The 14,532-nt window shown below is 47.9% G+C and overlaps 2 protein-coding genes across 2 annotated transcripts in view; both read right to left on the bottom strand.

The window, feature by feature from the left end:
• The window catches only part of ESYT3 (extended synaptotagmin 3), a 54,336-nt gene that overhangs the window by 35,359 nt on the left and 4,445 nt on the right, over positions 1-14,532 (bottom strand). The gene's annotated exons all lie outside the window — the stretch shown is intronic.
• LOC114891177 (elongation factor 1-alpha 1-like) lies at positions 9,440-10,932 on the bottom strand. Its single transcript, XM_029215314.1, is given in 2 exon segments — positions 9,440-10,518; positions 10,731-10,932. Coding segments are annotated over 2 exon segments (1,266 nt in total). The 5' UTR covers positions 10,918-10,932.

Raw genomic sequence — 14,532 nt, forward strand, 5'->3', positions numbered from 1 at the left:
TAAGAGTGTATGGGTGCCTGGCACAGAACACGGATCAGTAAAACGGAAGGGACGGCCATCACTATCACCGTGCTGCAAGTCCCCAGAGGACGAGGCCAACTCCGGATCAGATCCACGGTGGGCCTGGGACCTCCGAAGGTGGAGAAAGGGCCTGCCTTTCCCACCTGGGGGCTCGGAAGGCGCACCGTCCAGGGACTGAGTAAACACGTCCATGCAGTTCACACACCTGGTGCAGCCCTGCCAAGTGCCAGGCCCTGAGCTAGTTCCGGGGATGCCCCGAGGGCCCAAACGCAGACCTAGGCCTAGGCCACTCGCCCAGGAAGAGACGGAGAGAGATTTCATTCTCTCAGGAGCAGTTTTTAACAGCCTTGACAGTTCAGGGGAGCTCAGTGCTTCTGAGACTCCTGGGACATCACGCCATTCTCCCAGCCTCAGTTTCCCCACCCCTGGGCAGTGTGGCCCATACCAACTTGGAGAAGCATCTAATATTCCCAGGTGCTGCCAGAAAAATACTGCCTGGTTCCCAGAAGGGGAGCCAGCCCAGCCCAGGAACAGAAGGGAATCATCGGGGGAGTAGGGGGCCAGGAACCAGGGTCAGCCCGGCCAGTTCACCACACATGCACTGCAGCTGCCCTGGGTCAGGTCCCAAGCTGGGTTCCAGCCAAGTGTAGGGTGAGACCCTTCCATTCCTCTCTATTACACTCACTGCCCAGCACTGAAGTACAAACTCCTGCACGTGGGTCTCAAACAGACCTCTTTCTCCAATGGTGATTGCTCCATTCACCACCCTCTTAGACTTCCCTTCTTCCAGGCAGCCTTTCCAGATCGCTCAAGCTGGGGCTAGGTGTCCCTAGTATGTGTTGCTGCTTCTCCATCACAGCTTTCAACACACCTTATTAGAGCCGCTTGGTCTTCCACCTGCCTCCCTACCAGACCACAAGCTCTGGTGGGCTGACTCAGCCGTGCTTCCTGTTAGCGCCTGTCCCTGGTGTATGAATGTCTTAATAACTATTTGTGGAATGAATGAATGTATGAATGAATGAATGCAAGGTCTTGTCCTCAAGGAGCTCTCAGCCTGGTGAAGGAAGCATGCAATTAACAGGCTATTCCAGTACAGGATCAGCACCAAGGCAGGGGGAGGGGGACCGCCACAAAGGGGAGAGTTTGGTTACAGTGGGGCCGTCACTGGTGCCTCTGCTCCTCTTGTGCCCAAGCCTACTGGCTGGACCCCTCACACCCTTCCTGCTGTCCCAACACTGCACTTCCCATCCCGTCCCCACACACCCTATGTGCGTACCCCTTCCAACGTCCTGCACCCCCGTGCATGTGATTCTCACCCCGGGAAGCTGAGAAGCTCTGATCTGCTGAACCCTGGAAAGGTGAGCCAGCTTTTGCCCACACTTGGGATCTAGTCAGACGAAGATTCCTGTACTGCCTCACGCCTACTGAATGAGTAGGCGTGGGCCTTCCAATTTATTTTTAACAAGTTCCTGGCATGACCCTGATGTTCAGTCAGGGTTGATGTGAGGTACCAATGACCTGCCCAACCCTGCATTAGAGTGACCCACACTCACCCTGACACTGAGGACAGCAATGGAATGCCCAGGGCCCACTCTGAGGACGTTGTCATGGTCTCTCCTGGCCACCCATGCTTGTATTTGAGGCTCCTGTCTAAGAGATTCCCCCAGAGAGTGAGTCTGAACCCCTGACCAGAGCAGCGATTCAGACAAAGAAAATAAGAGACCATCAAGACAGCTTATTCTGCCTTAGGCACCTGTAGGGCCTCCCTGGGTCCGAATCTCGGCCATGTCATCCCTCCCCAGGGAGCCAACACAAGGGCCGGGCCGCCTTCTCTGTGACTGCCCCTGAGTAGGTTCTGGGCCAGGGAAGGAAATGAGGCAGGCTGACATTCATGGAGCTACTGCTTATGCCATGCTTCCTCAATTCCATGAAGACAGGCGAGTCTGTTCTCCCATTATAATCTGGACCTTTCCCTACTCCAAATTCTCAAAGTTATTCTACGTTTCTTTTTTTTTGTTTTTTTGTTTTTTGCGGTACACGGGCCTCTCACTGTTGTGGCCTCTCCCGCTGCGGAGCACAGGCTCCGGACTCGCAGGCTCAGCGGCCATGGCTCACGGGCCCAGCCGCTCCGTGGCATGTGGGATCTTCCCGGACCGGGGCACGAACCCGCGTCCCCTGCATCGGCAGGCGGACTCTCAACCACTGCGCCACCAGGGAAGCCCGTATTCTATGTTTTTATCTACTGGTTTTGTGTTTTAGCTTTCGCATTTAAAATCTGTCTGGAATTTTTTTTATAGCAGGTGAGATAGGCGTATAATTTCTCTCCACACTCTCACTAAGGCAATTTTTTTAACATCTTTATTGGAGTATAATTGCTTTACAATTTTGTGTTAGTTTCTGCTGTATAACAAAGTGAAGCAGCTATATATATACATATATCCCCATATCTCCTCCCTGTTGCATCTCCCTCCCACCCTCCCTATCCCACCCCTCTAGGTGGTCACAAAGCACTGAGCTGATCTTCCTGTGCTATGCGGCTGCTTCCCACTAGCTATCTATTTTACGTTTGGTAGTGTATATATGTCAAATATGTCAATGCCACTCTCTCACTTCGTCCCAGCTTACCCTTCCCCCTCCCTGTGTCCTCAAGTCCATTCTCTATGTCTGCGTCTTTATTCCTGTCCTGCCCCTAGGTTCTTCAGAACCTTTTTTTTTTTTTTTAGATTCCATATGTATATGTGTTAGCATACAGTATTTGTTTTTCTCTTTCTGACTTACTTCACTTTGTATGACAGACTCCAGGTCCATCTACCTCATTACAAATAACTCAATTTCATTTCTTTTTATGGCTGAGTAATATTGCACTGTATATATGTGCCACATCTTCTTTATCCATTCATCTGTTGATGGACACTTAGGTTGCTTCCATGTCCTGGCTATTGTAAATAGAGCTGCAATGAACATTGTGGTACATGACTCTTTTTGAATTATGGTTTTCTCAGGGTATATGCCCAGTAGTGGGATTCTGGGTCGTATGGTAGTTTTATTTTCACTAAGGCAATTTTATAATAACATACAAAAAAGGAAGGAAGGGAGGGAGCGAGGGAGGAAAAGAAAGAAGCCCATGTTTCCTCCTAACTAGTGAAGCTACTTCCCTCACACATCAGCTTCCCATGTGTACTTTGGTGTGTTTCAGGACTTGGCATTGATCTCCATGGTCTGTTTGCCTGTTTCTGCATCAGTACCACACTGTTTTAATCTCTATGGCTTCACAATATGATCTGGGTAGGGTGATTCCCCTCCTTTTGCTTTTCTTTTTCAAACTGATTTAGATAATAGTAGGTATTTATACTTCCATATGAATTTTAGAATCATCTTGTCAGTCTCCCTGCCAAAATCCTCCTGAGATTTTGATTGTTGTATTCCTGAATATATAGATTAATTTGTGGGAGGACTGATCTCTTTACTACATTTTGCATCCATGAACAGAATATTTCCCTTTATTTATTCACATTTGATTGTATTCACATTTAGGATCATAACTTTTTTTCTACCAAAGTCCTGTACATTTTTTGTTAGATTACTTTGTGGGTTTTATAGTTATTAAAAATGGTATTTCATTTTCTGGGCAACTTTTGTTGAAAGTTGTTACTAGTTCTAATTGTTTGTTAATTCTCATAGGTAACTTACAAACATTTATAATCTCCAAATAATAACAATTTTTTTCTTTCCGCTCCCCATCCTTATCCTTACTTGCTTCTCTTGGCCAGCCCTCTGGTACTACGCAGGCACACTGGTGATAGCAAGCAGCTCTGTCTGGTTCCTGACCACAAAAGAAAGTTTCTCCAGGGCTTCCCTGGTGGCACAGTGGTTGAGAGTCTGCCTGCCGATGCAGGGGACACGGGTTCATGCCCCGGTCCGGGAAGATCCCACATACCGCGGAGCGGCTGGGCCCGTGAGCCATGGCCGCTGAGCCTGCGTGTCCGGAGCCTGTGCTCCGCAACGGGAGAGGCCACAACAGTGAGAGGCCCTCGTACCGCAAAAAAAAAAAAAAAAAAAAAGAAAGTTTCTCCATTAAGCACAATTTTTGTTATAGATTTTGGAGGATAGCCTCTATCAGACTGAGGAAGTTCTTTTCAATTCCTAAATTTCCAAGAGCTCTCATTATAAATGGGTATTGAACTATATTCAATACTTTCTCATATCTATTGAGATAATAATGTTATTTTTTTCCTTTCATCCATTAATGTGGTCAACTTAACTGATATTTCTTTCTAAAACAGAACCATCACTAGTTCCAGGGATAAACCCTACTTGAAATATTTAGCTGGCCTGATATTTCATTTAGGCTTTATACACTAATGATCCAAAGTGATACCTACAGCTTTTGTTCTTGTAAAATTCCTATCTAGTTTTGGTATAAAGATTTTATGATAAATTGTAAAATGAGTGGGACAGCTATCCTTATCCTCCTATTTTCTGAAACAACTTGTAAATATAGGAATTATCTGATCGATGGAATTTAGCATATCTTACCTCTGAAACCATCTTAGCCTGAGACTTTTGTGGGTGGTAAATTACCATGTCTCTCTTTAGAGGTTATTGGTGTATTCAAGGTCTACTGATCTTAGTCTGGTAATCTTGGCATTTATATTTTTCTAGAAATGTGTCTAGTTCATCCAGGTTTTCATATGTCTTGATATATAGTCATTTATAAGATTTTACTCTTTTAATCTGTTATATCTGTAGTTATTTCTGCCTTTTTTCATTCTATATTTTATTTTCTATTTTTTTCATGATCAAGCTCGACAAAGTTTTGTCTATTAATCTTTTGAGAGAAGGAACTTCAGTTTTTAATAATTTTCTTTCCCCTTTACCTTTATTTTAAAATTTTTTTGTTCATTTTCATCCCTATATTTATCATTTCCTTCCTTCCTTCTTATTTCTTTGATCAGAATCTGTTGTTCTTTTATGTTCTTAGGGTCAACTCTATGAGTTTTAGAGTTGAATCATTTATTTTCAGTTTTTCTTGTTTCATGATAAATTCAAAGTTATAAATTCCCTTACAATTTTTAACAGTTTTTTCATCATTATTCATCATTATTCAGCTCTCAGTTTTTGTAATTTCCATTATGACTTCCTCTTAAACACTGATTTTTTAAAATAGTAATATTTTAAAATATCTAGATGCACGAGATATCTATACCTATTTTTGTTTCCTAATTTAACTTCTGTATGATCTGAACAGTCTGTAGGGTGGCAATTCACTGGAATATAGTGATAATTCCTTGGTGGCCTGGTACATGATTAATTTCTATGGTTGTTCCATGTATGATCAAGTTATTAATCATTTCCTTTTAACAGTCTTTCTCCTTGCTTACTTTTTGTCTACTTGATTTTCCATGTTCCAAGAGGAATATATGAAAATTTTCAAGCCAAAATGCTGATTTATCTACTTCTCTATGCAGTTCTGTTAGCTGTTGGTTTATATTTCAGGTTTATATTATGCAGTACATATATGGCCATGATGATTATATCTTAATTATGGCTCCCTTTATGAGCATATAATATCTTTCTTTGTCTTAAAGATATATCCGAGTTACAGTCTATCTTGTCTAAGATGAAAATTGCTACTACAGCTTTCTTTTGCTTCAAAGTTACCCAGTTGTATTTTTTTCATCCTATTTTCAGCCTTTTTGAGTTCATGTTATCTCATGTTATTTAATACTCATCTTAATCCCTTATTAGACCCATTTTCCAGATAAGGAAACTAAGGCTGAGAGGTTACTTAGAATCACCAGCTGTGGAGTGCTACAGCTGTGACCCAGATCTACGTCTGTCTGTGCTTTTCCACTCCACCACTCACTCCTCTTAAGAAAACATTACATACCACTGTTTTCCTCTCTTACAGAAAGTCTAATTGGATAGAGGACTGCCCTCATGGGACCTGAGCCTTCACCGGTAGGCCATGCTTTCTAGCTAAGGGTTCCACAGACACTTTCATTTGATCCTCCTCATGCTGTATAAAGTGAACAGCAAAGATGCAATTATCCCTGTTTTACATATGAGGAGAGGCTCAGAGACTAGCACTTGCCAAGATCAGTCAGGTGACCAGAACTCAGATTTTCTCACCTGAGCCCAGCCTTCAAATCTCTCTCTCATCCGTTTCCCCTCCCCTTAAGCCATCTGAAATATCAACATTTGAAGTCCATTTCTCAGTGTTTTTCTAACCTATCCCTTTTGCATTTAAAATTCCATCACTTTAAACCTCAGTTTTCTCAACCACAAGATGGGTACAATACTACCAACTTCACAAAGTTCCTGAGAAAACTAAATAAAACAATGCATGTAAGGAGCTCAGTACCCTTCCTGACTCAGAGTAAATGTTCCAGAAATGGTGATTCTTGATGGAAGTTGTACAGACCTCAGAGGTACGAACACTGACACTTCTGACCTCAGGTACATACCAAGAACAAGATCACATGGGCTGTGTGTCCAGTTCTGTCTGACCCAAAGCCCGGCAAATTCCCTGGGTCTCCTAGTGCCTGCTGCTCTGCACTTTGGGAGACCACTGAGAAGGCGGAACGGAAGATGAGAAGAGGATAACACAGCGAAAGTGGTTGAGGTGGAGGGGGAAGGACCACGTAGATTCTTGTTTCTCTGGCCTCCGCTGATTGGCTGAGAGATCTGTGCCCCCAGATAATGAGTCACAGATAGCCTGGGCCCAATGCCTGCGAGGCTTCACGGGAAACTCTGACCAATGCAGGAGCTCGAGTGAGGTGGGGCAAAGCGGCCCGGTCAGAGCCTCTGTGTGTGACTTTCCCTTGCCAGGTAAACAAAGGGAAGGCAGAAAAAGAAGCCACATGGCTCACTGTCAGACTGAGTCCTAAAGTCACTTTTGTACCAATTCCCATGAGGCTGGGGGTAGCCGGGAGTCCTTGGGACCAGCTAGGAAGAGAGACACTCAAACCACCAGGCAACGCAAAGGGCTACACCCTGAGTTTGAGCGATTCTCAAACTTTTCTGTATAAAAACACCACCTGGAGAGCTGGTGAAAATGTGGATCCTTGGGCTTCCCTGGTGGCGCAGTGGTTGAGAGTCCGCCTGCCGATGCAGGGGACACAGGTTCGTGCCCCGGTCCGGGAAGATCCCACATGCCGCGGAGCGGCTGGGCCTGTGAGCCATGGCCGCTGAGCCTGCGCGTCTGGAGCCTGTGCTCCGCAACAGGAGAGGCCACAACAGTGAGAGGCCTGTGTACCGCAAAAAACAAACAAACAAACAAAAATGTGGATTCTTGGTCGGGGCCTGGAAACTTGCATCTTTAACAAGCTCGCCAGCTTGTCCTGATGCTGGCGGTGGAGGATGTGGAAGCATGAGCACACAGGGCCCCCCAGGCTCGGGGACCTGTTCCAGCCCTGGAACTAGGTGGCTTTTCTGCTCCCTGGGGTTCCTGACCAGGGCTAGAGAGTCACAGCCTGTGTTTCCAGCTGTGACTCCTAGGAGAACATCAAATTCCAACCAGCAGCCTATGGCCCTCAATTCTTTTACAAATCTTTTGGACCACAAAGAGCAAAGGGAGGCAAAAGCTAACAGGTGAAAAACACAATATCACAATTCTGCCTAGCCTGAGGCACTGCCCTTGCCCCTAGAAGGTGTCCTCACTCCCTTCCTGCAGCCTCAGGTTTCTCCTGACCGAGGGGAGTGAGGCTTCTCATTCCTGTGCTGCCCACAGGATCTACAATCAAGCAGATAATGGACAAAAATCTACTTCTAAATGGAGACAGAGCTCTGGAAGGTTCGTCTCCATAGAAACATGAACACTCTTCTGACTGACGTAGTACAGGTATGAGCATTTCCCCAAAGCAGGCCTGGAAAATTCGAAAGTTGTCGGGCCGCGGTCAAATCACCAGGATCTCAGATGCTTGCTATTCCGCCTGCAGGAGCCCTCGGGGAAGTTTCAGCAAGAAGGGGCCTCAGCCCGCATGGAAGGCCTCCCTAAACTAACACAGTCATGCTGGTTTTAGTGCACTTGGGCCAAAGCCTTCCAGGCAAAGTGGGCTAATAATTTAATGACGGCGTTTTTAGACATTGTCAAGAGAGTGGTGGTAATGACAGCTTAGAGAGGAGAGGAAGATTGGAAATCAAACTGAGTCTAAGAACTCCAGACTAGCAGAGGCCACCAACATGGGCCACATCGGTGCTTCCCTTTGGGTGGTCACGTGCTTTATTTCTTAAACTCTTTAGGAAAAATGATTCCATAGCAGTTGAGGAAATGGAGCCAGAGTGACGGCTGCATCCCGTTGGGGGGTGGGGTCCACAGATGGGCTGGGGTTTGAGAGGCCTGGACAGGAGCTTCTGGCCACCAGACCCTCTCAGGAGGCAGGGGGATTGGAGAGCTTCACTTACAGAGCTTGCCTGTCACTAGGTGACCCCTGCTTGCTCCCTCACACAGGGACGGTGGCTCCTCCCGTGGAAGCAGGTGTGTATGGACACAGAGAGACACACAGACATACAGAGGTGGGTGGACACACACATGCAGACATACACACCAAGATATACACAGACACACAAAGACACATGTACACACACAGACGCACACACATGCAGAACTAGAGATCCATTCACAGAATCACATGTACACATGTACAAAGACCCAGGTACACACCCTCTTTGCTAGGAAAAAAAAAAAAAGAAAGTCTCACGCCTCTGTTCCAAAGGACTTTTTTTTTTTGTGGTATGCAGGCCTCTCACTGTTGTGGCCTCTCCCGTTGCGGAGCACAGGCTCCAGACGCGCAGGCCCAGCGGCCATGGCTCACGGGCCCAGCCGCTCTGCGGCATGTGGGATCCTCCCAGACCGGGGCACAAACCCGTGTCCCCCACACCGGCAGGCGGACCCTCAACCACTGCGCCACCAGGGAAGCCTGGCTTTTTTTTTTTTTCAAGATTTTTTTTTGATGTGGACCATTTATTGAATTTGTTACAATATTGCTTCTGTTTTATGTTTTGGTTTTTTGACCATGAGGCATGTGGGATCTTAGCTCCCAGACCTGGGATCGAACCCGCACCTCCTGCACTGGAAGCACGGAGTCTTAACCACTGGACCACCAGGGAAGTCCCGCAAAGGGCATTTTTTTTTTTCTCATTAAACTTTTTTAATGGGTCTCAAATTCTGTGACAGATTTTTGATCAAGTTGTTTCAATTAAAAAGTACTGATTTTAAAAACTAATAACTTAAACTGCCACACACAAAACAAACGGTCCACAAAACATTCTCCTTTCCTTCTGAAGGTTTTACAATGCATTGTTATCATTAACCAGTCTTTTGCTATTAAACTTAAATGGCCAATTGGACAAACAGTTCTGGGGCCGTTCTTCCACCACTGATTAAGACTGGGGTGGCAGGTATTGGGGAAAACATTCATTTAGCCCTCTGAGCTTTCTGTGCAGACTTGGTGACCTTGTCAACTCCAGCTACCTTCTTGTCCACTGCTTTGATGACACCCACTGCAGCCGTCTGTCTCATGTCATGAACAGCAAAAAGGCCCAGAGGAGGAGGATAGTCAGAGAAGCTCTCAACACACATGGGTTTGCCAGGGACCGTATCAACGATGGCAGCATCACCAGATTTCAAGAATTTGGGGCCATCTTGCAGCTTTTTTCCGGAACTACGATCAATCTTCTCCTTCAGCTCAGCAAACTTGCGGGCAATGTGAGCTGTGTGACAATCCAGCACAGGTGCATATCCAGCACTGCTTTGGCCTGGATGGTTCAAGATAATCACCTGAGCCGAGAAGCCAGCTGCTTCCATCGGTGGGTCATTTTTGCTGCCACCAGCCGCATTGCCACGACGAACATCTTTGATAGACACGTTCTTGACATGGAAGCCCACATTGTCCCCAAGAAGGGCTTCACTCAAAGCTTCATGGTGCATTTCAACAGACTTCACTTCAGTTGTCACGTTGACTGGAGCAAAAGTGACCACCAGGCCAGGTTTGAGAACACCAGTCTCCACTCAACCCACAGGGACAGTGCCAATACCACCAATTTTGTAGACGTCCTGGAGGGGCAGACGCAAGGGCTTGTCAGTTGGGCGAGTTGGTGGCAGGATGCAATCCAGAGCTTCAAGCAGTGTGCTTCCACTGGCATTGCCATCCTTACGGGTGACTCTCCACCCCTTGAACCACGGCATGTTAGCACTTGGCTCCAGCATGTTTTCACCGTTCCAGCCAGAAATTGGCACAAATAATACCGTGTCGGGGTTGTAGCCAACTTTCTTAATGTAGGTGCTGACTTCCTTTACAATTTCCTCGTATCTCTTCTGGCTGTAGGGTGGCCCAGTGGAATCCATTTTGTTAGCTCCAACAATTAGCTGTTTCATACCCAGAGTGTAGGCCACAAGGGCATGCTCACAGGTCTGCCCATTCTTGGAAATACCTGCTTCAAATTCACCAACGCCAGCAGCAACAATCAGGACAGCACAGTCAGCCTGGGATGTGCCTGTAATCATGGGTTTTTTTGTTTTTGTTTTTTTTTTGTTGTTGTTGTTTTTTTAGCGGTACGCAGGCCTCTCCTGTTGCGGAGCACAGGCTCCGGACGCGCAGGATCAGCGACCACGGCTCACGGGCCCAGCCGCTCCGTGGCATGTGAGATCCTCCCAGACCGGGGCACGAACCCATGTCCCCTGCATCGGCAGGTGGACTCTCAACCACTGCGCCACCAGGGAAGCCCTGTAATCATGTTTTTGATGAAGCCTCTGTGTCCTGGGGCATCAGTCATGGTCACATAGTACTTGCTGGTCTCGAATTTCCACAGGGAGATTTCAATGGTGATACCACGCTCGCGTTCAGCTTTCAGTTTGTCCAAGACCCAGGCATACTTGAAGGAGCCCTTTCCCATCTCGGCAGCCTCCTTCTCGAACTTTTCAGTGGTTCTCTTGTCGATGCCACCACATTTGTAGATCAGATGGCCAGTAGTGGTGGACTTCTCTGAATCTACGTGTCCAATGACAACGATGTGGATGTGGTCTTCTCCTTTCCCATTTTTGCTTAAGTTTAGCGGTGGCTTTCACGACACCTGTGTCCTGGCAGCAAACCCGGTGCAAAAAAGCCCAAAGGGCATTCTTATACACGCACTCCTGCCGACTCAACTGATGTTGCCGACCCCCTCCCCACCCGCAAAGAAGAGAGAAGACCCTTTTCCGGTGTCCTGCAGGGATGGGACACAAGGAGGCCGCGCTGGGCTGTCGTCCTCCTGAGACAGGCCCTGCTCTGTGGCTGCCTCTGCAGTGGTTTCTCCTCTACCAGAAAACGGCCCCTCATTTCATTCGCTTTTCTCCTGATGAAGCACTGACTTTCATCCCTTTTTTTCTCTGTTCTTGCGAGGTAAACATTTAACCATGAAAACTGCTTTTAACTCTGCCCAACTCTTCTGCTTAACATCACCCTGCTAAAAGTGCCTTAAGGGAAACAATTGCTTTGCCAGTTTGGAATTCTCTCTAGCACTGTTCTAGAATCCACAGATTCCTTAACAGCACGCCCAGCCTGAGAACTGGCCTAAGTCGGCTGGACCCAGCAGGATGACAGAGCAGATAAAACTCCAAAGAGAGTCATCGGTGAGGAGAATGCGGGTGCCAGGAGCCTGTCACCCTTGCTGAGGAATAAGGGCTCGGAGCAGAGACGGACTGCCCTGAGCTAGCTGCAGAGTCGTCTTGAGGAGACCTGAGTGGAATCCTACGTCGTCAGAGAGTTCAGTGATCCAGTTAGGTCTGGTACAGCCTAGAGGGCAAAAAATTTATCCTCTGGGCTCCCCTGGCGGCGCAGTGGTTGAGAGTCCGCCTGCCGACGCAGGGGACACGGGTTCGTGCCCCGGTCCGGGAAGATCCCACGTGCCGCGGAGCGGCTGGGCCCGTGACCCATGGCCGCTGAGCCTGCGCGTCCGGAGCCTGCGCTCCGTAACGGGAGAGGCCGCGACGGTGAGAGGCCCGCGTACCGCAAAAAAAAAAAAAAAAAAATTTATCCTCTTACTTATAAAACTAGTAAAAGGCCAAACATCACCATCTGCTCCATCCTCCTCCGTGCTGACAAGGCCAAGGTGAGGAGGGAATGAGGGTCTTTAAAGTCCTTAAGTTTTGACAGGTCGGTTTAATGTGTAATCTGTGTAAAGAACTGGAGAGACAGGGACTGAGATTTACATTGCAGACGTTCACTGTGGCATTCATGCCACAGATTTTTTTTTTTTAATAAATTTATTTTATTTGTATTTATTATTTTTGGCTGCGTTGGGTCTTCGTTGCCGCACGCGAGCTTCCTCTAGTTGCGGCGAGCGGGGGCTACTCTTCGTTGCGCTGCACGGGCTTCTCATTGCAGTGGCATCCCTTGTTGCACAGCACAGGCTCTAGGCACACGGGCTTCAGTAGATGTGGCACGTGGGCTCAGTAGTTGTGGCTCGTGGGCTCCAGAGCACAGGCTCAGTAGTTGTGGCGCACGGGCTTAGTTGCTCCGCGGCATGTGGGATCTTCCCGGACCAGGGCTCGAGTCCGTGTCCCTCACATTGGCAGGCGGATGCTTAACTACTACGCTACCAGGGAAGCCCCACAGATTTTTATTGAATGCCCATATGAACTGGGCGCTGAGCGAGGAGCTGAGTGTACAGACAGGAACAAGAAACACACCTGTAAAGAACATTCGATCTGGAGGAAAAGTTGGACATAAAAATAGGTAAGTGCAAATCAACACGGGAAGTGGAGTGGGTGTGAGAGAAGGGTCCCAGTACAGGTGCCTGAGCTTGGACTTGAAGGAGGAGTCAAGGGAGTCAGACTGACAGATCAAGGGAGAAATTCCAGACAGATAGAGGAAACACCACCCACCTCGGCCTGCCACAGAAACAGGGCAAACTGGGACATACCAAAATAGTGATGTTACAGAAATGGTCAGGCAACTTCTGGTCTATTCGTATTAAGGATATCATAATCCTTAAGAATGTTTTTGAAGAATGTTTGTAAGACAATGTTAAGGACATAAAAACAAAAATTTTTTCAAAGGTACAAGTTTTCAAAAGACTTTTCATAGACCTTTTATACAAAGGAAGTGCACCCAAACATAGGGTGTATCTCCAGGTGGCAGGAATGTAAATGCTTACTCTAATATTTACTTGTAGACCATTTCCAAATTTTCTAACATGGGAATATTTGCACTTTTATAACCGGAAAAATGAGATTTTTAACCAGTTACTTTAGAAAGTAAACACAGTATGGGCAAAAGAATGGAGTGGGTGAATCTGGGGTCTTGAAACACCCCATGTCCTGGAGGAGTTCCTTGGCTTTTCACTGTGAGCATTTCAAGGACCAGTGACCCCGGGCACACTGGGATGGGACTTCTCAGTCCCACCTGGCATCCTACAGAAAGAGGGTACACCGGAGCTGAGCCCTGACTCCCAGTGTGGCCCGAGGGACGCAAGTCTCATCCCCTTGACTTGAAGTGACAGGGTGTGTAAAGAGAACGGGGCTTTGTCCCTTTAATAGTTCCCACTGGGGCAGAAAACATCTTAACTGTCTCTTCTCTATTTGCCATAGAGGAAGGGAAGTGGGGAAGCACTTTCCTCCAGCACATGGGGAGACTTCTGGGCTGAGCTCTAGGTTTCCTGAGACTGAAAAATCCTTGGGACTCCGCCAGGAGAAGTAACTCTGAATGGCGGGGTGGGGGGAGCAGGCAGAAGGGAAGGCAAGGCCCCAGTCCCCTGCTCCTCTGTGTAGCTGGGTGGCGGCCTTCACGGGTCATCGGGGCGCAGCTCACACCTCCCAGTGGCTCCCCCAAAGTCACCAGGGACATTCCCACAGAGGGGCCAGCTCTGCCTGCTGTCTCGGGCTCAACGAGCAACCCATAAACATGGGGCAGGGAAGGGCAGATCGTGTACAGATCCGGGAGGCAGCCTTTGGACTCCAGCCAGGGCCCAGGCCTCGGGGGCGGGGAGGCATCAAGCAGCAAAAGTTACCCCAGGAAGGGTCTTGAAGAGCCCAGAGCATGAAGGACTGACTCTGAAGACCAGACGGGAAGTTTCTGGAGCAATAGAGCTGGAATTCCATGAACGGAACCCCAGGAAGGGCTGAGGGCCAGGCTGGAGTCTCCGACAGGCGCTGCCCCCAGCAGCCGTCCATCCCTGGAGCCACGTTTGCTGCTGGGCCACTTGGTAATGAGTTTCATATTAGAAAAAGGGAGAGTTAGGAGGCCTGGGAAATTGAGGAGGATACAGTGACAGGCCCCCTGAGCACGTACTCGTGCCAGGCTTCGAACAAGCAGCTGTTCAGACTCAACTCATCGCAAACGTGTGTAAAAACTGAGCCTTCGAGGCCGACAGCTAGGTGAGTGGTGGAGCTGGGGTGTCACCAGCTCTGTGGGATCAAGGGCTCCAGTTTGGTCACTGTGCTGTCCACGGCCCCCAGCCCTGGCAAGGTGGGCTGATCGAAGAGGCTCCTTATTTCTTTCTTTCTTTTTTTTTTTTTTTGCGGTATGTGGG

The sequence above is a fragment of the Monodon monoceros genome, unplaced genomic scaffold (assembly GCF_005190385.1).
Source record: "Monodon monoceros isolate NGI ecotype Baffin Bay Population unplaced genomic scaffold, NGI_Narwhal_1 Super_Scaffold_11, whole genome shotgun sequence".
NCBI lineage: Eukaryota > Metazoa > Chordata > Mammalia > Artiodactyla > Monodontidae > Monodon > Monodon monoceros.